This window comes from Mugil cephalus, chromosome 6 (assembly GCF_022458985.1).
Source record: "Mugil cephalus isolate CIBA_MC_2020 chromosome 6, CIBA_Mcephalus_1.1, whole genome shotgun sequence".
NCBI classification, from domain to species: Eukaryota; Metazoa; Chordata; class Actinopteri; order Mugiliformes; family Mugilidae; genus Mugil; species Mugil cephalus.
Window position 1 is genome coordinate 3,580,018 of NC_061775.1, and position 27,179 is coordinate 3,607,196.

The 27,179-nt window shown below is 41.7% G+C and overlaps 1 protein-coding gene across 1 annotated transcript; it reads right to left on the reverse strand.

Annotated features, from left to right (window-relative positions):
• Positions 1 to 321: 321 nt before the first annotated feature.
• Positions 322 to 26,739, reverse strand: qsox1 (quiescin Q6 sulfhydryl oxidase 1). Its single transcript, XM_047587331.1, has 13 exons — positions 26,217 to 26,739; positions 25,324 to 25,424; positions 24,153 to 24,201; positions 23,723 to 23,825; positions 22,842 to 22,932; positions 22,433 to 22,578; positions 18,977 to 19,111; positions 18,771 to 18,900; positions 12,797 to 12,919; positions 10,836 to 10,974; positions 9,623 to 9,799; positions 2,296 to 2,457; positions 322 to 2,070 (listed from the first exon to the last, which is right to left on the reverse strand). The coding sequence occupies exons 1-13, from the start codon at positions 26,509 to 26,511 to the stop codon at positions 1,307 to 1,309; spliced, it is 2,415 nt and encodes an 804-aa protein (XP_047443287.1). The 5' UTR covers positions 26,512 to 26,739; the 3' UTR covers positions 322 to 1,306.
• Between the last annotated feature and the right edge of the window lie 440 nt (positions 26,740 to 27,179).

Sequence of the window (27,179 nt, forward strand, 5' to 3'; positions counted from 1 at the left end):
GCTATAATCCCAATGAAATTGTTAGGATTTAGCTTGCGCTGCACAGCAGATGGCAACAGGCTTTTTCCATCAACCCTCGGATGGTTTAACCCCCATTTCTACATGGAAGGTCCCTCTCCTCCTTACCTCATGTCCTGGTAGTCTTGGTCAAAACAAAAAACAAAGAGGAACGTGTTATTCTCAAACCTGCAACGGTCCCCAAACATATTTTGACATCTAAGACGGCGCAGATGGCATTCAGGTTTCCCTTTAAGTGGACCGCTTTTATGATGAAATCATGGTGATGAGTTTTCATTGACAGCATAACGGAAAGACAATAAATCCTTAACAAAAATAATTTTATTGATTCAGGCAGAAGCAAACAGGAAAACACAGTGTTTTTGAGACAACCAGCAGAAGCTGTTCACTGTGGACACAAGCCAAAAACAATCCTGCTTATTCTAAATCCTTGTCCAGTGTGAACACGTTTGGGCTCCACAACACTTCATCAAGAGTAGCTATTATGTGGACTCAGCAGTGTGATGTAATATTCAAAGACATTACGTAAAGCTCAGTGTTATGTAGGACAACTTACAAGACTGATCTGCTCTGGTCCTGTCACAGTGATCAATGTATCGCAAATATCAGTACCTTCCACAACATATTTTCAAGAACTGACAGTCTACTTCATAAATGAGAGGCTGTAAGAACACACCCAGTGACCAACTGGAGAAGGAAAATACTCCATCTGTAATTTAACAGCCAACAAGATAGTAGGTAGTAAAAGTCTTCAGCCTACTGCAAAATTATGGAAGAAATCTTAAAAGAATACTTACAATTAGAACTTCAGTAAAGCATGAACAAAACAAACAAAAAAAATCACTCATTATAATCCATACAAATTTAAAACATTCTTCCATCTTCTACTCAATTTCATTTTATCCTTCATAAGTGGTCAATCAGAATCAAAAGAACAAGTTGAGTGGAGGCGCCAAACCCAAACAGACGCGAATGGAAATGTACATCTTCATTTAGTCACAGCTGAGGCGCTCCCTGAAAAGCCCGGGAGGCCAGATGAAGTATCAGGTTACATAACTACCCTGATTTGGAAAGTAATCTGCTAATTTTCCCTTCTCCTCCTCTCTAACACAACACACTGGCGGCTTTTAAAGTGAAACAGGCCGTTCCCTACTTTAGCTGTGGGTAACAGTTAAGAGGACTGCGCTAATCTTGGCGCATCCCTTGACAGTATCAATCAAACTTAAGTGACATGTACCTAATGGATGCTAGTCACTGCTGTGACTCAGGTGAGATATGCTATTTTGACTTACGGTAAGGCAAATTTAACTCGCTGTAACCTGAAGCGGTTTTTGAAGAAAAGGTACATGGCTAGAAGACACATCGAGGAAAGGACGTAAAGAACGACACACAGGCCGACGTCCAGTTTTGAGAATCCGATGCCGAGCAAAGATATCAAGCCTCCCTTTTGGGTCAACTCTGCCTCCCTGCCGTAGTACTGGCCTATCAGTTCTCGTTTCTGACGCTTCTGCCCCACATCCAGCTTTAAGTCTGCGTCTATCAGCTCCAGACCCATCATCCCAAGTCCTGCATCCAGCTCCATGCCGAGGCCGACCATGGGCCGGGGCTCCTGCTCCTTCTCCCTCTGCAGGGTGCGTTGTTTTACCCGGCTGGCAGCATCAAGCTGAGGGACCCCAGCCTTGTAATACCTGTTGGCTTGTGAGTCAAGATCCACGATGTCCTCCTTCGCCTCTCGTATCCTCATTCCCACAATGCTCGGCCTCTTGTGGGGCTGTCGCCGACCACGACCTATCTCCATTTCAGGTACGGCCCAGGGTGTTGGCTCAGATGTCTTACCCTTCATCTCACTTGCTCCAGCTTGTGCTCCCTCTTCCTCATCCTGTGGCCCTTCTTCTTCTTCCTCCTCTTCTTGCACAGTGGGCTGTGATGTTGGAAGATCCACTGCCCCTCTGACTTTCCGCTCTGCACGCTTCTGAGCTGCTAAGTCTTGCTGCTGACCCGCATGTTTTTCCCTCTGCTTTTCCAGAATTTGGCTTTCATTCTCAAGATAGTCTGACAAGGAAAGGAAAGACACATCATTTTTCTGGATGTACTGTAAATAAAACATCTTATGGCATTTGAATTGAGAGAGATGGATTCATAAAAATATACATATATATTTAATATAGGATTTCAGCATCAGTCCACAGTTTGTGAACTTGACAAAAGTCTTGAGATCATGAAATGGAAAGTTCTCAGAAAAGAAACTACATTCAGAGGAAGACATTTAAGTTGTACCTGTGAGGATTTCTCTGGAGGAGAAGTAGGACAGGAGGAAGGGAAAGAGGTGTTCCAAGTCCCACCTGTGCTCCCCATTATCTTTCACCGAGTGGCAGGCCGAGCACATTTCAGGTGTTGGCCACTGGATCTTTGGGAAATATGGGTCCTCACTCAGCGCTCCTGGAAGAGGCAGAAACACGGTCACCGTGCTGCACAACAAAGTCTTAATTTATTTAGGACTGAGAAAAAAATCAATGTGAATTCTGACAATAGAAAGGAAAAATCAGGTAAACAATATCACAAGCTTTTCCCCTCTACATTTACTTTTTTTTTTTTTATTTATCTTTTTGCTCATAAAGGTTATGTTTATATTGTCTTCTTTTTTCATTCTCCACAACACTGAGGGAAACATTAAACTTTTACTTCACTTTTAACTTGACAGTTAAAAATTAAGTTACTTTGCAAAATGTTAAACGAGATAAACTTGTGAGCGGTTTCTAAATGTACCATGTATTGTATTTCTACTCCTATGCAGAGTGTGCTGTGACTTTTCAGTATTGTTATTAACACTATCTGTTAAAATGATCTTAATTACACCTTTGAATGCAGGAATTAACCACGTAATCCATCATAGTTTAAGTACACAAGCCTACTTGTTCCAACACTCTGACTTTATCAAAGCCCTTGCCACTCACACAGGATCACCTCACTGACTAAAGCAGATAATATAAAGCTCAGAAATAGAACCGAAGCTTCCAGTCAGCTGCTTCATCTATTGTTTCTTTTATTCTCCTTGTTGGCACGTTGACTGGAGGATGTAAGTGCTTTGAGGACTGGATGCAATCTGCGCTGAACCCATTTGATCTTGTCACAGTGCTCGTAAAAACTAAGTGCCTATATGCATATGTGTATGTATGCGTTTAAGTGTGTATATGTAAATCATCTGTCCATGTTCGTGTGCATGTAATCTATGGATTGATATTTTTGTGTGTGCACGTTCATATGACAGCGCCTAACAATGATCAATGGGCTTCTGGGATGTCCCAGTGGGAGGGACAGTGAGATAATAGATGTGGCCAAAGTGGACAGCTTCCCCAAGCACACGTACACATGAATGCACACACACACACGCACGCACACACACGCATACACTCCCTTGTTTTCAGGCAGCAGACCTTGGTGCTCTGAACCACCTGTCTCGTCCCTTTACACCCCTTTGAAAGGAAAGTCCAATCTCCAAATTGAACATGAGAGCAGCAGAAACCTCAGAGGGGAGCTGCCCTTCTAATGAATTAGAAACTTTCTCCTTTAACATGTTTTCTTTTATGTAGCCGCTGCCCACTAACACCCTTCATCACTCTCACACACCCCCAGCATCCATGCAAACAAACAAAGTGGCACACACCAAAAATATACAAACGTAAGCACAGACATACGCACTCCGCACAAACGTCCACAAGGACACACACACACACACACACACACACACACACACACACACACACACACACACACACACACAGGGCAGCAGCTAGTAATAAATTGCTTGTTGTCACCAAGAGGCCTTTGTGTGTGCGGGAAAGAGAAAAGAGAGAGAGAGAAAAAGCAGAGCAGCAGGTCTGTCACTTTACAGCACTGTCAATTTACATCCTCCAGCACCTCCACCACCTCCACCCCCTCTTCTCTCCACCACTCAAGATTAATCTCAGTCATATGCATGTGTGTTTGTACTCTGCATACAGTGCTTTACATAAAAGATACATCAATTTTACTGTCCTGGATGGGCGGCTGCCTGCATACATGCGCGTGTGCATTTGTGCTTTTATATATTTCAGCAGGTGAGTAAGCCCACCACCCACTCCCTCACCCCCTTCCTTATTCTAATCAGCTTGCCACATTTGAGGCCAGGGTGACTTTAGCCATACCAGCCATATTGAGATTGCCACAATAGGATGTCACAGAGATGTCATCACCGCTGGCATACATATTCATCAGGTATAAATATGTATTGTTCAGCACGCCAGACCAGCTTCCTCAGCACTAATTCAGTGAGTGAGGATCAACCGCAGCGTTTGGCGTACTGAGCCAATCATAACCAGCAGGGAGGGCAGCGGAGGCTGGATATTTAAATAATCGAGCCAAATACTTATTCAGGGAATTTGCACTGGCAATTGTATGATGGAATTAGCGCTAGGTTTTAGTAATAAATCGTAATGTTTCCTAGACAGACTGAAATGTGTCTGGAGCACAAACTGTTAAGTACCAATAGCCAGAACTGAACATGTTACTCAATATGTTCCCCCACTTGGAGTCAAATTTGCAAAATCACAGACTTAGCTGATCGAAGAATGTTTTTCTGGTTCACTGTTTATTTTATTCATGCAACTATGCATTAGCAAGAGGACAGTGGATTTTACTTGACTCAAATAGAGAGTCTGTTGAGTTGCCTCAGGTGTCAAGCACAAGATTCTTGGGAATTATTGTTGGTGAAAGTTTGAATTGGAGAGATCAGATTGATTGTGTAAACAGAAAGATAAATAAATCCAGTGGTATCATAGGGAGGATTAGTCATTTTGTCACTACAAATTGTCTCCTTACTCTTTATTATAGTTTAATTTATCCCTATCTTTCATATTGTAATATAGTTTTGGCAAGTACATTTCCTACTACTCTCCGCAAAACTTTGATCCCCCAGAAACGTTTTATTAGGATTGCTACACGATCAGAGTTACACATTTCATCTACCCCTCTATTTCAAAAACTTCAAATTCTAACTATTTATGACATTAACATCTTTCAAATATGTGTTTTTCTTTACAAGATCATTTCAAATGAAGGAAATATTCCAACACAGTTCAAGACTTATTTCAAAGAAAACTCACAGGTTCATTCGTACTCAACACGTCAATCTTCAAATCTTCATCCTCCTAAACTTCTCACTAGTAGAGGTCAATTTTCAATCAGATTCAGAGGTGCTAAGTTATGGAATGGTTTCTCCTATTTATCAAAAAGTTGTTCTTCTGTGAAATGCTTTAAAAGACGTCTAAAAGATCATTTAATTGCTGCCTTGTAATGTGTTGTCTATGCATATGATTGCTGCTCTTTGGTAGACACACCGTACATCTGTAATGCAGATTGTCATTATTGTTGTTTTATTGTTGTTTGTTGTATTGTTGTTCTCTTGTATATTTGTTTTATCTCGACATTATTGTTGTTAGTTAATATGAAGTTTCATGTAGTCGTACTTTTTGATGTTTTGTGATTTATAATAACATGAAATTGAAATATCAGTTTATTAGGTGGAGGCTTCAAATAAGCCCATTGTGGTTTTTTGCCTCTCCCTGCATTGTCTTATTATTATTATTAAGTCTGTATTATTTGTTTAATCTTAACTGTGCAAAATAATAAACTAAACTAAACTAAATGTTCCTTACATGGGAAACCCTCATTTTATCCTTCACCTTGCAGTTTCCGTATCAACACCTCCTGTTCTCATTTGCACGTTCCATCTATGTGACCGTACCGTGAGTCTGTGTGCAGCTGCTGAACGGGACTTGCTTTACTCAGATAACTGTACCAGAAAACTCATAAAAGGGGGTGCCACATTTTTTCACAATACGTAAAGGGATACATATTTTCTTGATCTATGTGAATGGCTCTGATATACAGATTTAATTAATTTTGTTTGTTGTCCTTTTTTAGCCTGTACATCCCAGCTGCGTGTTCACAGTTATTTAGTTTAACTTGACTGTGTTTATTGTACTATATTTTGGTTTATTAATTCCTCTCATTGAGTCAGCATCCCTGTACAGTAAATCTCATTCTTAACAGGCATGGTCGGAACCTGCGGGGTAGTTGGACTTGGTAGTTTTTTAGCTAAATCGACAGCAAACCTCACCGCGAAAGCAGTGATGGTGTGGGAGAAAAAAGGAGCATCAAAACTACTAACTGTCTGCAGTGCAAGCTTAGTTTGGTAGGGAGAGCAAGACATCCTGAGCAGGAACACACAAAATGATGACCTACACTAGAGAGGCCTGAAGTGACTCAATCGATGCAAATTAATACAGTGAAGGAGGTAAAATGCATTGCATTATCCAATTTTGTGTTTTCTCTTATTTTCACATTCACAAAAATCTTCTACAATATCATACAATAAATTATCTCTGCCTAATAAACACTAAACGATATATTCTACAAAAAACACAACACAACCAGTGCATATCAAAGACCATGTGCAGCGTGCTGCATGCGAAGCACCCCGTCCTGTGTGCTGCAGTGCTATTTGGTCCATAGAAATGTGAATCAGTCTCAGCTGTTGACAAGCAGCAACAGGACCGAGCTGCCACCAGTCTTAATTCTGCCGGCGCAAGGAGGCTGAGGGCCCTGGGGCCTCTTTGTTGCCAGCTAAATTAATTGTTCGGCTGCTTTACAAATAGCTGCTCTTTCATGCATGGCTGCTTCTGAAAGGGGGGTGGGGAGGCCTGCTAAAGAGCTCCACTTTAGGCAAAGGGGAGAGGAGGGGTTGAGTGGATGGAGGGATGGAGTGCGCTTTCCTCAGGGAGATGCTGCCGCTCATTGCAACAAACACAGCCAAACCCTCTGCTCCTCCCTCTTTCTCCCTCTGATTCATCCGACTGATCCCCTAACTCACCCTCCACCATGACTAACTCCCCCTGCCACACGCCACAACTTGACCCACGCTGGAAAGACAGAAAGGATGTGTGTGTGTGTGTGTGTGTGTGTGTGTTGTGGGGGGTTTGTGTGTGTGTTGTGTGAGCTGTGTGGTTGTGTCAGGGTGTTTGCACGGTGGACAAAAGGCTGGGGAATTGTGTGTTGTGCAAAGGGGTGGCCCTGCTGCCCATACCAGGTGGTGGATATTATGGCAAAGAGGGCGGCTCCTGGGACGATCCAGGGGATGGACTGATTAGTCAAAGCGAAGATATGAGTCCCAGGAAAGGAGGGAAAGAGAGAAGAAGGATGGAAAAGAGGGAGGATGGGAGACAGTGGATGAAAAGGATGGGAGCAGTGTAAGTTCTGGGAGCAGACACACTCGGGGACGTGTGTCCTTCTGGCCCCTGCTGTTCAGGACACAAGCTGTCCCTGAAATAGAAGAGGGGGCAGTCAACAAAACACAAACAAAAGGTAGTGATTTAACAAAGTAGGCTGTTATTGACAGCGCTGTGCCTAATAAAATCATATGAACACAGACGAGGGAGGAGGGACGCTCAGGAGCTGCTTAGCACTCTGATGTAAAGGAGTGTAGTAATGATGACGCAGCACAAGAAAACTTTAACATACAGAGACATGACGACTAAGAAATATGGACTGGGCACCAGATTAACACTTGATAAAGTTGTTAGCTCTGTTGTTTTTTTGAGTTGATGAAAAAATACTTTGATCTGGACTAAAAGTTAACAAGTGGGAGACTAGTATGGGTGTGAGAAGGATGTAAGATGGCAGAGGGGGGTCAAGAGAAAATGGGGGAGACAGATGATACTTTAAGACTAAGACAGGGTGACAGCTGGTGTCTGATCTGAGGATCCATCCTTCCTCCCCTCACCCACTTTTAGTCCTATTACAAGGGTTAAGTGACCACGGGAGGAAGCTAGAATGGCCCCCAAAATTGAGGAAGGTAAAACTTGAGATCACGTTGGTCGGAACAGCTAGAGAGTAATGTGGAAAAGGGAAATATGTGATGGGAAAAGTAGGAGGATGAGGGGGTATTAATGGATTAGTAAGGCAAGGTGTGTATCTTAGTGCTAATGTACAAAGTACTGTATCAACTGTACCTTTTCATTAGGGCCCTAACTTTTTGTTTTAAAATCAGATTAATTTTGTTGTGTATAAAATATTAGACAGGTGAAAAGTACCACTTAAATTATAGTTATAGCTTTAAAGTGTTTGAGTAAAGAATCTAAAAACCAAGGACCTTTTTTTTAATTGCATATTGAAAAATCTGAAAACATTTGAGAAGTAAAAATAAACAAGTGTATTAGTGTATTTGTTTTAGAATATACCTATTAAATTAGAATTATTTAAATTGACTAGACTCTACCCAAGGCTCTATTACATAAAATATTAATAATTTATATTATTTAATATACAGTACTGTGCAAAAGTTTTAGGCAGGTGTGTGTGTGTGTGTGTGTGTGTGTGGAGGGGGGGATTCTGTAAACTAAGAATGCTTTCAAAAATATAACAACAAAAGAATAATCTAAGTCACTTCAATATTTGATGTTACTACTGATTGATGCTGGTTTGAAGGCAACGTCAGGGATTTTGTAGGATCACAGACGCGGTGGTTGGCAAAGTAAACTTAGTGCAGCAGATGAAAAACACATCAATCTACTGTCTGGAGAAGTCTGGCCGGAGGTGGTCTTCATGTAAGAGTTGCAGCCAAAAATCCATCCCTCTGACATGGAAACAAGGCCAAGAGACTCAACTATGCACCAAAACTTAGGAAGTGGGGTCAGAAAAATGGCAGCAAGTAATCTAGACTGATGAGTTAAAATATGAAATATTTCAAAGTAGCAGGAGGCAGTTTGTTCATCGAAGAGCTGGAGAGCAGTACAATAATGTATCTGCAGGGAACAGTGAAGCATGGTGGAGGTTCCTTGCAAGTTTGGGGCTAAAATTCTGCAAACGGAGTTGGGGATTTGGTCAGGATTAATGGTGTACTCAATGCTGAGAAATACAGGCAGATGCTTATCCATCATGGGAGGCGTATGATTAGTATGACTGGCCCAAAAGAACCTAAACATACAGCCAAGGTTTTTAAGAACTATCTTCAGCGTAAAGAAGAACAAGAAGTCCTGGGTGTGATGACATGGCCCCCACAGAGCCCTGATCTCAACATCATGAAGAGACTGAAGGACTTGAGGAAGCCTACATCCACAGAAGATCTGTGGTTAATTCTCCAAGATGTTTGGAACAACCTACCAACCGAGTTGCTTCCTAGAAGAACTGATGCTGTCTTGAAGGCAAAGGGTGGTCACACCAAATATTGATTGATTTCTCTTCTGTTCATTCACTGTATTTTGTTAATTGATGAAAATAAACTATTAACACTTCCATTTTTGAAAGCATTCTTAGTTTACAGTATTTTCAGGAAAAAAGTTGGTGTTGACTGGTCAGTTTATTGTCAACCGGAGGCCTCCTACTTGTCAAGTCATCACTTCCTATATTACTCTTGCTAGGTTACACCACAGCCACGCATGGGTTCCATTTCCATAGAAAAGCACTGAAAACCCCAAACAATAACGAGCAGCAGAGCAGTCATAAGGCCGACAAAGGGTGAAATGAAATAAGGGATTCTGTAGCTACAGATGATGGAGCAGACTCCTACCGGCCAGTCTGTTGTTGACACGGTTGTGTCTGGACCACAGCCACAGGACTGATGACGTCAGCGAGTTCACCTCTGCCATACTGTCCCTTGCCATGTTCTCAAAGTGCTCGGCACATTCTCTGCAGCCGAAGAAGCTGTGGACGTAACCTCTCATGGCGCTGAGAACCTCAGAAGGATCTGGAGGGAAAATGGCAGGAGTCTGTGAGTGTTTTTTATTCCAAACACACTGATAATTTATATATTTTATTTTATTTATTCATTTATCTAGAGGCACAACACAGTTTTCACAGATATTAATCACAACAACAGTAATCAGTTCCTACCCTGGACGTAAAGCACCTGCCCTTATAAATGCTGGCTAATGGGCCGAGAGTGGATTCCCACGGTTATGTGGGCCCGGAGTCACGTAGAGCTGGGTTAACCCCACACTGAGATGAATAATCTGAGAATGGGATAACCCAATCTGGAGATTAAATGCAGTTAACGCTCTGTGTGAATGGCAGCCAGGCTGTTGTCTCAGGATCCCAACAGTCTGCAAACATATTTTTCTTCAGCTGTTTGCTTTTGTTCTCAGCTTAGCAAGACCTTTCGATGAACCGCACAGCTGGTGGAAGCCTGTGCAGGAGTGTGTGTCGTTTTATGAATATTACAATGGGTGAGCTACCGGACTGTATTCACACCTATAACACTGTATGCCATTCAGCTTCATGTTATGGTCAAGACGGTGCAGATTGTGTGTATGCGCCCATTAAGCTGGTGGTCTGTGGGGGGCCAGATGGACGCCCCTTTTGGCCAGTCCATCTGCAGGTCACATGATGGTACGTAAACCTCGGGATTAACCTCTGTGTGTACGCGTGTGTGTTTGCATGCGTGTGTGGTGAAGGCAGATTAACGTCCGTGCCAGGAGCGGAGCCTCTGGTCATCTGCCTGTTTTATTAACCACTCACATTCCGTTAATCTAACATAATCCTTTTTCACACAATCGCAATTAGTCTCAGTTTTAGAAACATGGAGCAGAAATTCAAATAAACATCGTAACTTGGTCAAGGTGTTGGTTCATGCTTTGTGTTCATCGTTTGCTTGGTGGGATGTTGGGTCAGACATTCCTGGGCTAATTTGTTTACAAAGCCCCACAAAGCCCTCAGCCTCAGTCCTCTCAGTGAACTCTCAGTGTCCCTTTTCATGCACAGAAGCTCACACTGTGTGTGCCTACCTGAGCCTCCAGCGCTGTATGCCTGGACTGTGAGAACGTGGAAGAGAGTCCACACCCCACAAGGATAACGTCTGAATTGGGGTTGTGAACCCTGACAGCCCACCCACCTTACCCCTTCAGGCAACGCTGTGTCTGGAGCCTGAGGGAGATCAAGAGACAGAGACGAATTACAGAACAATAGGAAGAACAGCAAAAACAGGTAAAAGAAAATGACTGCTTATATACCAGTGGCCATCAAATCCAAAGAAAAGACTACAGTTGTTGCATGGTTGTGCAATAAGTTCTGAATGTTCTTTAACAGCAATGGGCCAATTCCACACTTTTCCATAATAACCCCCAAGTAGTTTTCCCAGAGGATTACACAGCCCTGAGAGGAACCAAAGCAGACACGACCAATCAATGATTTAAATCATTTTCTCTGATGTTAAAACGATTTAAAGCTTATAAAAGTAGATATTAGTTTTACTTTTATTACTATTAAACAGTCTCATTTGGAGACACACATTGTTTAGGTGTTACGGATGGCTCAGCATGTTAATAAACTGTATATTACACATTTTTAAATTCAATAATAAATGAAACTGGTTTAAAATGAATTCACTTAATCTTCCCACACATTCACTGACCAAAGCTCGTACTTAGCTACAAGTAAATCAGTGGTTCCATGTGACAGGAGGCGAACAACCACAGCAGCCCCTGCACCCATGTGTCAAAACAATATAACTGTTTGTATTGAAACAGCCTAATAACTGGATGGTCATTTTGGATGTTGTAGTTTGTGGTGCTATTAAACTGTATTGAATTGAGTGTTTCTATTATTTTGACAACCCAATTTTAGTTTAAACTGACATATTGTCGGTTTTGTCAGCGACTCAAAGAATAATGTAGAAAATCACCAGACTTCTTACTTACTTTGTATAAGACAAAGACTTCCTCTAAAAAGTAAAAGCGTCTCACCAGCATCTCCCAACCTGTTCAACTTAATGAAAGCCGTACTTTTCCTGATCAATGAGAAGTCAATCTCAGGTTAATGGCTCAGTCTTCCGCTAATGAACACAGGCTATCCAGATCTCTAACCACCAACCGCGGTTGAATCCAACAACATATTTTCTCTGACATAAAGTCGTTTCTCTTGCTGCACTGCATCACCATCGCTACCGTGATTGACAGGGTTACTCACGTGTCAATACTAAAGATTTGGTGTGTGTATGTACGTGTGTGCACAGAGTCCATTTCCTCTGAGGCGGAGTCTATTCATACCTTCCCATTGATTCATTGATCCATTGATTCGCCTGCTAAAAGCTAATGATGTAAGTAAGTGACTCTTTCAATTTGTGAGGGGCCGTACACTGGAGGCATGCAGGCTTCATTCCAAAGACAACAGCACATAGATTCTCAGCTGTATGTGCTGGCACCAAGGCAAGGGCAAAGTACATATTAAAATATCCAGATGCTTGTCTTTAGAAATATTTTCTCTCAACTTGTACGGAGGGGTTTTAATAGAAATTGTCAAGTTCACATTTTGACATTTCTTTGACAAAACAGGCATCTCTGTGAGATGGTTTTGAACTGATTGAGTGTCCAGACAGACAAGTGACCTTGTGGCTCAGGGAAATAGCGATGCCGCTAGCAGACAGACGTCCTCACATCCATCTGGTTGCTTTTTATGATGACCTGCCCTCTGTTCTCCCTGCAGCTGCTCATCTGCCTGCTACTCTCTCAACTCCCTTTCTTTCCTTCTAGATGCTCGCCTTCTTCTGCTTACAAAAGTCTGCACTTGTCCTTAATTTGTATTCATGTACTTCCCACATGCGGTATGTATTCGACACGACTCCTCAGAAAGCAATGAATTCTGCAGACTGAGGACACGAAAATGAAAGCGTAATTTGCAAGTGTATTGTAACAAGGATGCGCGGTGTCAGAGTTAGATTTTATAGTCATCCATCTCCGTCTTGGCTTACCTGCGCCGAGTTATCCAGGATCTCTCTAAACGCCTCATAGGAAACCTGATTAGCAGTCTGGTTCTGTAGCCAGGAGTTCACAGACCTCAACAGGTTCATCACCATAGGACGGCCGGGGAAGTACTGCAGAGAGAAATGGACACAGGTTCAAATGATTATGGTCAATTGGGAATTACTTTATTCTACAACAACAATAAAACATTGACAATATCTGAAGAATATTACTTTTGACTGTGCTCCTTATTAATCATCTCATCCTGTTCTTACAGTGTTGCTGAACTGAGATTCATCACTCTTCATTTCATTGTAGGTCTACAACTACAGCATTAAATGAACATTTGGCTTTAATTATTTAAACTAACAAAGTGATTGCAGATCACACAATGCAGACACATTTAAAATTTAAATTAGCCTAGTTCATTTAACACAGCCACTGAACCAGAGGTTTTGTGGAACAACTAGAGGTTAGAGAAGCATCTTTGGGACCCTGAGGTCACTGCTTCGATCCCCTGCATGTCCATTGCTGAGTGGCCATGAGCAAGCAGCTAAAACCTCTAAACTCTGTGTGTGTGTGTGTGTGTGTGTGTGTGTGTGTGTGTGTGTACATGTATATTATATAGTTTTGGTAAAAACAGTTGATGATGGATTAAAAGTACAGACATAACTTTAGGTAACTGCTAATGTTTGCATCCAGTCACTAAATACTTGTAGTAAAATATTAAATATTTTACTACTATACTGTTAAGTTGCAGTTCAAGCTTAAAAATTCACACATCTTTACCTGAACTGATCATATGAACACAAACCTTAAAACACCACTAAGTACCAGACTAGAATTAGCAGTTACCAGCTTATTTTCAACAATGCCGTGCATGAGGTTCAACAAAAGTTGTTATTCCAGTGTTTTTCTTCTCAGGACCTTTAAGAATTTCAGCAAATGTGACAACAGTCCACGGTTAAGCCTCTTCCTTCATTAAGATCCATTTCCTAAGCCACTAACAACCACTTAGGCACTCCCTGCTCAGGCTTTCTCCTGCTGCGTATTTACTGCTTGTCAAACTAGCATCACCTTGGCAACAACCAGAGCAGTGAGGAAACACGATACTGTAACTAGCGAAGAGGGTACACGAAGAGAAAGAGGAAATCCAGGTGGTGGACGTCTGAAACCAGTGATGACAGATTAAAGACAGACACAGACCAGCACATCTTTCCACACACAACACCAACAATAGAAACAGCTGATGTCTTCTGTCAGAAGGAGGAGACCACTTTAAGAACAGGAAGCATTTAGGAGAAATGTATTTAAAGTAAGCCTCTCTGTAGAACGGTAATAGTCCTGTTTCTCAGACACAGTCACAGCAAAGGGATCAAGCTTTTTCCAAAACTTCAACAAGCAAATATGTTACCTCCGTGGAAACGTTTTTTTGTTATTGGCAGACTGAGATAACTTGGCAAAACACAACTGATTTATTTTTGCATCATATTACTTTGGGATGCAACGCAAGAAAGTCTTTTTGATTTGCCCTCTGCCATGTTTCACTGGATACTACTGCGTACACTGATTATCGCCCACATGGCTTTCAGTGTGTGACTCAACCCCTGTTTAACACATCAACGCTATGTGCATGTTTCACCACAACCACTTCACCAGAGAGTGATTCGCTTCTTGTCCAAGGCCAAGGTCTGTACCAAACTTCTCTACTGAGCCTGAACAAAATGGTTTTCACCAATGACAGGTGACGCACTGTCTGTAATCAGTGAATTATAATGTATTCTATTTATGTTAAATAATATACAATAGGTTTTGTGGATTCAGGACTTAATCATTACATGGCATCTAGCAAACATCCTATATTTCCCATTGGTTTAGTAAAAATAAAAAAAAGTGTAACTGGGAAACAAAGCTGATCTCAAAATGTGTCGAAAGCCTAAATGATTAATCGCTTTCAAACTGTAATTAATGAACATTGAAAATCTGCAGTTTAAGATACACATGTTTATGTTTTTTTAAAAATAAAATTTAACAAAATAACAAAATGTGTAAAAAAAAAAAAAAATACAGGTTTGAAACTGTTCAGATCTTTCTATTGAATATAGAGAAGTAAATATTTTATTATATCTCCTGACGCTCCACACTTGGAAAGCCAATCTTCTGTTCAATGTTCACTAGGTAATAGATTCAAACAGATATTACAAATCAAACTGTCATTTCTGTCAGAAAAAAAAAATGGAGATGTGCAGATGTACAGACAATAAGCTTCCTTACAGCAATTACAAATATGCTGGTTGTCACAGAAAATCAGAATGAGATGAGAAATGTTCTAACAGTTAACTAGATTTCCTTCCTCCAGACACGTGCGCACAATACTGAAGTTGGGATGTAAAGAGCACACAAAGGCATGTGATGTTTTCTGCTCACTGGTGGCAGAGTGACATAATGGGTTTAGGTGTGGATCCGAGGTCTGAATGGCAACCAGTCAGAAAAGCTCATTAAAGCCATATGAATTTAACCAGAAGAGAAAACGCAGGTGTTTTCCACTAATGGGCTTAAGTCAGCATCACCAAGCAACGCTATTCATGAGCTCTCTGCGTCTGGTGTTTTTGTTCAAAACAACCACCATGTTCCTCCACCATGTTTATACAAACACTTCTTCTCCTGGTCTCACCTTGATCTCAATTTGTTTTATATATTCCTGTCTTTCTTAACCTTTCGTCTGGCTTTCTGACCTTGATCATTGATGCTGCACAATCCCAATCAATCAGCTCGCCAGGTTTCAGCGGTGGCTGCTGTTAGTGGTGTCAGGATCAATGTCAGTAAGTCGCATCATTTATATTTCTTTGATCTGAAGAAGAATTTTGTGCCAAGAGCAACAGGCCTTGAATAAAAGTTTTAGCAGAATATAGAATAGGAGAACATTGAATGAAAGGATTTTCATTATGTGCAATAACTACGTCAGCTGGAGCCAAACATCACTGAAACAATGCGGGTACTATTTAAATAAAATAAAAGATATTGACCTGACCGGACCATCAGACTGATTGATTACTGGATCAAATTGTATCGAGGCAATCCTACCGATTAATAATTTCATTCAGTTTACTATCTCTACATCTCAACACCAGACATCGCCGTCTACATCTGTTCGATTTCAAGAAAACACACAAACACACTTTGCCTCCTTTAACCCCGTACCCCTCCAGCCCCTGTCCCGGTTGGACCATGACAATCCCATTCACCCTGGTAATATGTCATCCCTGATCCGATTAGTATCAGCAGCACTTGAGAAACCGCAAGCTCTTCGTGGTGAGGGTCCTGAGAGGGAGGGCATCTGTTGGCTGCAAGGGGGCTGACCAGGCCAGGCCCGGGAGAGAAGACAGGGGTGAACCCCTCTGGTAATAATCCCACTTCAATCCATGCTCGGAGGAATAGGCCAGTGCGGGCACATGCCAGAGTGGAAGCCAGCTGACACCAGCCTCATCTTTACAAACACACATTCACGACACACATGGGACACTACAGTGTAAAAAAAAACAAAAAAAAACATCCAACTGAATAAAAAAGCAACACGCAAATAATTGGTCCAAACACTAACATTAATACACTGCTGATTTTAAGAAAGGCAAAGACAATTTTCACAACATGTGAACGTCACGTCCCAGGCCCCCCTCCCTTAATTCTCTGTTTTATGACCCTGCCTCTTTGTCCCCTCTGGGCTGAAGAGCTTCTTTCAAGAAAAGCAGGATAGAGGTGTAATCCTTAAAAACCTCACTGTAATGCTCTCATGCTTCCCAAGATCCACTTTTTTTAATCCTCATATACATGTAGAGGATTCATAAATCCGGCTTCAGCCCTGACAAGACAGTAAATCTAGTAATATTATTACTGGGTGGAGGAAAAAAAAAAAGGAATAAAGGAAAAAACAACCCCTCCCCACCATGTTTCCATGTCTGGATGGAAACATAAGATGAAAACGACTGAGGATAACAAAGAAACAAACAATTCACAGAATTGCAGTTCTTGGAAAGAACATTGCAATTAGATGAAAACACGAACCGGACGAATGGGTATTAATTGACTCAGGATGCACATGAACTGAAACCATTTCTTGATAAAAATTAATTAAACTAAAAATTGGAAGCAAATATTTTTATAGAAAACAAATTGTTCTTTTTGATCATTTAAGACATCTTATGGTAATCACAGGTCAAGCATTGCAGTTGTCTAACGTTTTGTACACTAAATGGTCAATAAATAACTATGCAGATTAAACAGCACTGTAAAGTCCTACACACTTACGTAATTAAAAGTACAAAAAAACGGGACATAAATTCATTTTCCACTAACAGTTTGGGTCAGGAAATAAGAAATGACTCATGATTAGGCAATGCAGCACCAAAGTGAAATGACACTGAGGTCATTGTGAATCACTTTCACTCTGATCTGATAACATGACTCACAGTTAAGAGTTCAGGTGTCAGGTTTGTACATTGCACAGAGACGAAAACTTTCGTCAAAAAAATAGCACAAAAACTTGTCGTGCGCGGATGCCATTATATTCTCTCATGCCTGTGCTTTTCTCACTCCACTTCACAAATCACTTGTCACGTCTCGTACTCACTGCTCCTAACAAGCAGAGCGGCTGAAAGCATTCAGCGTTTCTGTAGCGACAGTGCTCAGTCGAATGTCAATACAGACTGACACAAGTCGTGATCAGCTGCAACAATGACACCCTCCTCAGCCACACAAAGCCGCGCTGAGAGGCTGGTCCGTTCTGGTGGGAGGACAGGCTAAAAATACCACTGGGACCTGCTGCTATTGACTAAACAAACTGGAGCTAATGGGAGGCCATAGAGCTCTGCCTCCCACACACACGCCCCTCACACGCATACATACACCGATACAGATGAGCTCGCAACGACGCCTCCCTAGAGAGTGGGATATAATCAGAGGGATTGGTGGCAGACTAGGGCAGGGAAACACAACAGTGAAACATCCTGGTGTGTAAAAGGGACAGGGCCAGTAGGTCAGGCCTCATCATTGCAACATGTTTGCCTGTCTGGCACACTCCAGAAGGACGAGGAAGAAAGCAGCCAGAGGTGAGACAGTTAATGTTAAAGGATGAATAACTGAACAAATATCTAAGCATGAAAAAAAAATTAAAAATCAGTAAAAACGGCCATTAAAATGAAAAGAGTTGGAAGAAAGATGAAACAGGAAAGGATGATCTAACTGAAACAGGTGTTTGTTTGTTTTTCACATCACACAGGACTGGCAGTGTCTCAACTGTTCACAGAAATGCTTGTGCAAAACCACCAAGTAGAAATTCAGCATGAGCCCAAGGAGGAGGAAGAGCAGGGTTTTGTGTTTCCCTGCAAGGTTTCAGGCTTTAAAGGCCGTGGGCGGCGAGTGGGTGGCAGAGATACTTCAATCCCCCTGGGAGCCAGCAGCAAGAGGGTCAACGATACCCACGAGACTCTTTGTGCTTATGTGCAAGTCAATGGCTTTCAATACCATGTGCATGTCTGTGTGAGCGACTAAAAACAATAAAATTAACAAAATAATTAAGTAAGTTTGCAGATTAATGCACTGGATGCAAAGTGAATAATTCAACGCGTACAGCAGAATTTAGCTTTAGTTTTTTCTTCTTAACTGAAATCTACAATGTGAACTAACATTCTTTTGTCTCACTCTCCATCTAGTGGTGACTGGCCGTAACTGCACATTTCTGCTGACCGAAACTATCAATTAACAATTGTTAATTCATAGCTAAAGTCCTTAGAATTTATAGCTAAAGTGTTTTAAGAAAGAGGGCATTGGAGAATATTTGAATACATTTTTGTACCCCCACTTTTTTTTTTTTTTTTTTTTTAATTTTCCAATTAAAACTCTGTTTCATTTTGCACTTATTGTCCAATTATCGTCTGTTATCTCATTATCCAATATTGTGTGAGTGCTTAGATTGCTGGTAACTACCTTTGCCAGGACAGAGATGTACTTCTTGAGAGAAGTCAGGGCCTCTCCTTTGATAACACTATGAGCAGCCAGCTCCACACGCAGGGAGTAGTGCAGCGCTGACTCGAGGTCTGCCATGTATACCCTGGACCTGGCCACACAGGGAAACACTGTTATACATGAAAAGACTTGAAAACACAGTAACTTGAAGCGTGTCTTGTTCATACTTGTTGAATGGTCTCCAGAGCTCCTCCGTGCTGGTGGTGATGTTGCCCAAGAGAACTGGCGCAGGCTTCCCTGAGCGCACCACCCCTGGCAGCCTCTGGAGGGCAGAAAAGTAGAAAGTCCGAGCATCAAAGGAGCTGTGGAAGAGAAGGAAAAGTGGGGAGTGATCTCTAGGTCAAGTGCAATACCACAGTCTGAATACACTCTTGGTCTGGAGTCAGGCCTTTTAGATTCCACTGAGTATCGTCTGAAAGTTCAAGTCATATACTTAAGACAGGAAGACTTTTTTAATGATAATGCACCTGTACTCAGAAACATGATCATACTTTACACATTCGCAAAAACATGACCTTAGCCCCATCCGGCAGCTTTGGGATGAACTCGAACAATCATTTCAAATGAGTGCGCGACCTCACAGGATGAACAGAAACAGACTAATACTGTCAGATTACAAGGTCTTGTTGGAAGCCAGAGGGCATCTAGGCGGTTATAATTTGAGTTTGGAAAAAGATTTTCAACCATCACACGAGGCCAGAGCATGCATGCTTACTCTGGGGGTTTCAGACCGGATTTTGTAAAGCGTCTTGAAACAATTTGTATCATCATTATTGATGCTCTATAAATACAACCGAATTGAACCAAGTTTGAACCGCCATGTCCTGCCTGGCTATATAGTTCTGCCAAGCACCTCAAACTATTTTTTTTTTCAATCTTTTGTTTCAGCAGTCCACTGCCATAAAAACTGTTTTACGACCTGTATTTTGTCATGGCCATATATTCAAAACTTTTACGGGAATGTATTTTAAATACTGTGCAGATGGTGCCAGAGAGGCATAGAGCACAGAGAGCTCATTCAGCCATGTGATAACCCTGCATGTGGAACCACAGTCATTAATGTGCGTTCCACCCTCCACCCCGCACATCCTCCTCTCATTTGCTTTCTCCCCTTGCCATGGACAGGGAGAGAGAACGAGAGAGAGCACCGTAAAACTCAAACTGGATGGTAATAAGGAGGATGGATACCCTGGGCCAACGCTCACTCACACCAGCCTGGGACTCAATTACACCTGCGTGTCTGGTGGGAGTGTACAGATGTGGAGGGAAAGCCATTCATCCAGTGATCCCCAGGGCCAGCGGGCAGGCAGGCGTCAGGGTGGGCTGAGAGGGAATGCATTCACCTGGGACCAGCAAGCATTACATGCATGACGGATGTGAGACGCCCCTGCATGCTCCCTCTCTCTCCCTCTTTTTTACACGCACACACAAACACACATATACACAGGCACACTCTGCTCTCCCAGGATCAATCAGACATTCAGTGATGATGGGAGGCCATCTGTCGCTGTGTGCGGCTGGGGCTTGTTTGGCAGGTGAAGCCAGAAAAGCAATGGCATTGTTTTCATGCAAGAAATTAAAAAACCTCCCTTCTGTACAGTGATGGAGATGAGGGGGGTTGGAAGGGGAGAGATGGCGGGTGAATAAATAAATCAGCAATAAATCATTTCCTTTTTGCATTTGTCAACTAAAAAGAGTCCTCTTTGCATGCCAAGTTATTGAAACAGCCAAACAAAGGGGCAGAAACAGCAGATGAATTTGCAGGGTGAGGAATGATCAGTCCCGCTTTATGATAGTGAATAATGGGAGCGATTTTGATGCTCTGATCCCATTAAGAGGCCAGATGTTTAAAAGTATTCTCATGAATAGGGTTCAGATAATGAGCACGCGGCGAAGCAAAGCCGTTACTTGCGGAACAATGGGAACCGAAGGGGAATAAACTTGATGTTTGTGCGGCTAAAAGGAAAAAGTTGAAGATGGAAGATGGAACAACAAAAGCAAAAGAGATACTACGTACAGTGTATACAAGGTGCTTTCATTAGCCACTCCCTTCATCTTTAAAATATCCAGTTAGTTACGTTTTAACATCAAAGTTCACAGACACATACAGAAGTCCAAAAAGAACAGCAAGATGATGACCCAAATATACTTCCTCTAGACTCACTTGTGTTTTTGTTTAATTATTATTGAGCTCTGCTCTATGGATGGATGATGGATTATACATTTTAGTTATTTAAAAAACAAAAACAGTACAACAACTCTCACAGTCCCACTGGACAGCTTCATGGAGCGGTTGGCATGGCAACTGGCAGTCTTCATGATGTCATAACCTGTTTCTATAGCAGCAAATAACTACCTAATATGAAACTTCACAAATTTGAGTATTCATCAGCATTATATTAACTAGCTAAAATGACAGAAACCATCCTTGAAATAAATGTATGAATAATAAATAAATATTTCAGCCTTATAGTTCGACCAAAGTCCCATCCACTAACATGGAGGGGACGGAGGTTGACCTTTACTGCAGTCAGTCACCAGGTGGAGCTCTACTTGCTTTGACTTTTGAGGAGCTGTTCTGCTGTCCACCGTTTAACTGTTTATGGTGTATCCCATCAAATGTTGAATGACGTGTGACCAGTGAAAGAGCTCACCACAAGAAAATGTTCTTGAAGATTAAAATAAGAGGAAGTCCCTTAGACAGAATGTGAGGCTTCATCTCATTTGAAGAAAGGTCTCCACATTAAAGGTTTTTCTAGGTGCTACTACACAGTACCCAGTATAAAACGTTTAGCTTCCTCTACATTCATATGGATTGAGTTTGAGTTGAGTTCTATCTATAAAAGACACAGTAATGTCTTCCAGATTATGAAGGCTATGACTGGTGAAGACTCTCCTAAGACAATCGAGCCTCAGGACACATTTTTTTTTGTCTCACTTCTCATACTGCTAAATAGAGGCCATGCTGTATACCCTGTATAATTCCTGCTTTGTTACATCATGTGGGAGGTGACACTTGTTACCGCTCTGTCATGGTTACTATCAGTTTGGCTCAACCGCAACATGACCTCCTCCATTTGTATATTTACATTAGGTTTATCATTTCACAGGCGTGGGCTGTGAATGGAAAATAAAGTCCTCAGGCAGTGAGGGCGCGCGAAAGCTGACATTCTCCAGTAGTTGTTGGTGCAAGGCCAGGGAAAATAAGGACACTGTGTACTAAATTTTTGTCACTTTGAAATACAAATACAGCTGTAGAGGGGAACGTTCTTCACACCCACGCAGGTGTTTAATTTTCTAGCTGATTAAAACCTTGTTCGAGGTCACTAAACAGAAAAAAAAAGAGAAAACATCGAGCAGAGTCTGTCTGTCGCTAGACACGGTCTAATCAGTCTCATCTGTTTTTTTTTTATATATCACATTTTGAAAGTCTTGTGGGGTGTCATACTAGAAGGAAGGGGAAGAGTGACTAGTGCATGTCCATAGTGACAAGGCCTTACAGGAGCCATATCACATGAAAGGAGCCACCTGAAAGCTGAGCTGAACAATCTCAAAGTATAAATAGGACACATTTAAAGCACTGCATTATGCAGTGGAAGGTAAACTCCTACACAAACACTCACACTTTAAGTCTGGTGAAGTTACCAGCAGGGTAATAGATGTAGCAAGATGGAAACTCAGTCACTCCCAGTCTGGTCACCAGACTCTGCTCAGTCTTCAGGACCCTCCGCACGGCAATGTTGTCAAACTGCAACAGGTCCAAGGTTACCTGATGTACACAACACACACAGAGGACAATGTTTCATGATACTGCCTTAATTCAGGTATAACATTATATTATTTTCCCTCAAAGGCCACAAGTCTGAAGGTTTTCCCTCTAACAAAAACAGCAGAGGTTTAGTTATTAGTTATTATTTAATTATTAGTCACATTTTGGTAAATAAATGCATCAGTGACTGTATTCACTTCACTTTTGACAGAGAAATATCAAAACACACAGAGCTCAGGTGAGGGGAAATGCGAGCCGTTTACCTCTCTGCCTAAGTAGGATTTAGCATCTTCAAAGATCAGGGCCAGGTATTTGACATTGTTGGTCTGAAAGAAGTTGTCGATCTCTGCTTCGCTGGGGGAAAAGAGCACGGAGAGGATTAAGACTGGGACTACAGATGTGACATTCAGGTAGAGACACATCCCCAAGAGATTAAAGGATTTCAGTAACCGCTAATCTCCGCTAATCTAGCGGAGAACTAAGGAAAGCATCAAATAGGTGAAGATTGTCATGCATATAGTTTTCTAAAATGATTTCATTTGGATAAGATATTTACTGATTCATTAATTGCCTCAGATCTCCTGTGTCCCTACACAAGTGGTATCTGAATATTTTTGATTTGCACCTGAATACCACATATGCACTCTAAGAATCAAAAATATTAATATGATGCAAGAAAACATGAAGTTTCAAATAAGCATCAATGGTACTTTCTTTTTCACACAATTTTTTTTCTTAAAAAAAGAGGAATAAACCCAACTTCCTTCTTCTCTTTCCTGTTGAACCGTCACGTAGTGTAAGCCGTACGTGTCTGTGCGAGTGACCCGGTAGTAAAGATAAACCGGTGAAGTCTTCCAAGTAGAAATGTTGGCACAAAAGACTCCAATGTCAAAATTTATAGCATTATTGGTTTTACTATTCCAGCTTTTGCCCCTGACATTAATTAAATTGAGCAATCACTATATCATTCCTGTTCCTGTTTTTGTCGCCAGTTCCTGCAAGAGCAAACAGTACGAATAAGAATACGAAGCTCTGTCCACGTATCCCATTTACTACTTACTTTGCATTGGTACTGGTGGAAAAAAAATACTTCTACAACACTACTAACATGTCACTAGGAGGGAATTTGCGCTTGTGTGATCACCTGGTGGGCTCCAGCGGGGGGCAGGCAGGGGGCCAGGGGTCACTGTGGGTTTCCAACATGTCTATGACTCTGTGACGGAGATCTTGGACATCACGAGAAAATTCTGGAAGAGCGATATACGTTGCTGTATATTTTCCTGTTGGGTTATCACTGACACACACTGAGTTAACACTTCACTGTGCATGAACAGCCCCAGTGTTGATTGCATTCGTAGGCTAGTGCTAACGGTTACAACCTAGTGCCAAAATAACCACTTGACTCATTATCAGTTGGATGACAAATTGCATTTCTAAATAACAATCAGTACGCATATCAGTCAAACATGACGCCTGTGAAGACCACGCCATCTCTGGAAAACACAATTTAAGGTGGAGTCTGTAAGTAAACAAACTGAATGATCCCTAAACTGATTTAGAGTGTGCAGTAATACCTCTAATATTCACTCCTTCAGCATCAGACTTGGAGTAGGCAGGGAAGAACTGGGAAGGGGAAAGAAAGAAGAAGGCAGACGAGAGAGAGAAAGAAGTTAGATCCAGCAAGACGGCCCTCACACAGCCGTGAGAGAAGCAAAGACATCTTGTGTAATGTTCAGTGTTGGTTGCTGGGAGGGGAGGCGGGGGGCAGCCCCTTCCTCTCTGCCCGCCTTGACCTCCAAATCCTTCCTGGCTAAAATGAGTCGCAGATGTTAAAGCTCCATTGTGAGTTCAAACAGAAGGAGCTCTTTGTTTCAGTGGCTTTCACTGAACGACGGAGAGCAGGGGCTTTAACACACACACACACTGCTGCCGACCACACAGATACGCTACAAATACAGATGTCTGAGGTGGAAGGGCTATGTGGCTGATGATTGTGCAAAAGTTGACCCTGTGAACTGACTGTTGTAACTGCACTATCTGACCCGATCTGTGCAATTTACATAATTAAGTTTTATTCTTAGGTTTGCGCTTCCACACACACACACACACACACACACACACATATATATATGAAAAAGTCTGGATGAAGCCCTGTGACACTTTTTCTCATGCACATACTGTTTTGCATATAAACACGCACTCACAGACACATTTGTGAAATACTTTCATAAAATAGATAAAACGACTAAATATGACTCCACAGTTATTGCACGACTAGATAACATCAGTGATGAAAAAGAAGAAGTTTGAAACATAGATGACAAAATGACGTTTCTCCCTTTTTCATTAATGTTAAAAAAAAATGTTATTAAACCTTAATGAACAATTTGTTAGTGGATATTTAGATTGTTGCTGGTTTTTATCTTAAGAATTGTGGAAAAATGAAAACTATTGTTATAACTGAAGACAACAAACAAACTAGCAAGAATTCACCTGTGAGAAAGTGGAACTTAAATCAGTTCATTATTTAATAGTGATAGTGGGTGAGATCATTATTTTAGCTTTACATAAAATTAACAACTTTTTTTTTTTTTTTTAGATTTGCATGGACACTTCAGCTGCATCTTTTATAGACTAATTTTCCACATCTGATCCTCAGCTTTCTTGAATAAATGAGTGAACCCCTGTACATAATGAAAAAAGAAAGGGGCAGCGTGTGTGCTGGGTTCATACGCAGCGTCGTACCTTTATGGAGGGATACCCTCTGATCATGTAGTTGATGCAGACTTTCCTGTTCTGCTCTGCAGCACAGTCTATAGCTGCCAGGTTCACAGCTGGTTTCCACTCTGGAGAGCAGACAAACATAGAGAAAGACCTATGGTAAATATTTAGTGTATTCTCTACTGTGCCCTGTGAAGTCGACAGACACTGTGCTCCCCTAATGCATTGTGTGTCAATACAAAAGTCCACCAGCCTTATCAGGAATAAACCCAGTGTATTGAATGGACTGCAGCTTTAGCTTTTTCAAATGGGTCAGCGATAGATAGTTTACTCAGAGATTTGTGCAAGAAGACAACCATTTATAATCACAATTTCTGGTACTAAATGACTCATTCGACATGTTCTGTGGTGACACCGCCAGTGAAATTGTCTTGCCTCTGATGAAGGGAATGTGACAGCTCACCAAAGTATTAGTTCTCTTTGCTGATTGTGTGTGAAGAGTAAAAACACATTAACCATGCCATCATTGGAAACTTTGTGCTCCACTGCTATGTTAATTGTGTTTATTCTCGTGGCTGTGTGACATTTCCATTTGGTGGGGCACAGTTTGAGGATGCAGACTACTGGAGAGCCACAGCACAGAGCAGAATAAAAACACTTGACATTTGATCACATGCTCTAATTAAAAGGAAACAACAGCTAAGTGTTCTCAATGTTTCCACTCGCATAAGAATCAAGAAATAACAGAGACAGAGATAAGAGAACATATTATAGATTCTTAGTCCTAAAACTTCTTGATGGATTGAATAAAACAAAAGTGACAAAGTCATGCAGCTCGTTACTGATTCTGCTGGACTAACAATATCTGCCAGTATAAGCAGCTGTAGCTACGTGACTGGCCGCAGGTCCGTACAAACCTTTAATGTCTCTCGCCAGTTTTTTGTAAACCGGGGAAAAGGCGATACAGTGCCCGCACCACGAAGCGTAAAACTCCACAACCATAGCGGCCGTGGAGTTCACCAAAAACGACTCCACATTTCCTGGAGCTAACAACACGATCTGGTCTGAAGGGGTGTACAATCCGGCCTCTGCGGCGCAAGGAAAAAGCACAAGACACAAGCAGAGGCAAATCGATGTCGTGGGTACATCTCTGGCATATGTTCGTATTTGTCCAGTAAACCGAGACGTGGCACGGCCGCGGCGCTGCGCCATCTTCCCCCTCCGAGCTGCTGCTGCTGCTGCTGCTGCCGCTAACCGTGGCTCTGTCTGGGGCACTTTTCACTCGGCTGTCACAAAAAGTTGACACAACTTTTTTTTTTTTGCCTCTCCTCCTTCTTGTATTGCGTGGTGGGTCCTCCCACTGCCCAGCGAGCGACCGGTGCCCTCAGTTACACCGTTCACAGCAACTCATCCCTCCAAAGTTCCTCTGATGAAAAGCACACACAGTGAAATGATGGCGATTTAAAGGGGCACGTGTAGAAAACACAGGAAATAATAAGCCCTGTTTATTGTACAGCACGGGCCAGGCTGATATGGCATTGATACAACTAGGCGTATCTCATGATGATGAGTCACTCCTAGTGTTTGTCACGGTGAGTTCAGTGAAGACTGAAGTTTGGATTTGATGTTCGATTTTGTAGTTGAGTTAATCATTCTGGATCAGATTTGACATGTAGCACCCACCTAGACCAGACAAGCAATGACACACATTAAAATAAATGGAGGGACATATGGATAGAATAATAAAAGTAAAGTAAATCTGTTGCAATAGGTATGAACATTTCCCAACCAGTTTATTATTTAGTTATTCTTATCTTGAACATGAAATAAACCAAAACAGTGTAAATTTCTGATAAATAAATATAAAAATATGTGATAAT

Excerpts from the sequence above, each read along its gene's own strand:
- qsox1 (XM_047587331.1), bottom strand. The coding sequence starts at position 26,511 with ATGGCGCAGCGCCGCGGCCGTGCCACGTCTCGGTTTACTGGACAAATA. Across the intron at positions 23,826-24,152 it reads TGAAGGAGTGAATATTAGAG|AATTTTCTCGTGATGTCCAA; the intron begins GTATTACTGCAC and ends TCGCTCTTCCAG. Across the intron at positions 18,901-18,976 it reads CTCTGGAGACCATTCAACAA|GTCCAGGGTATACATGGCAG; the intron begins GTATGAACAAGA and ends CTGTGTGGCCAG.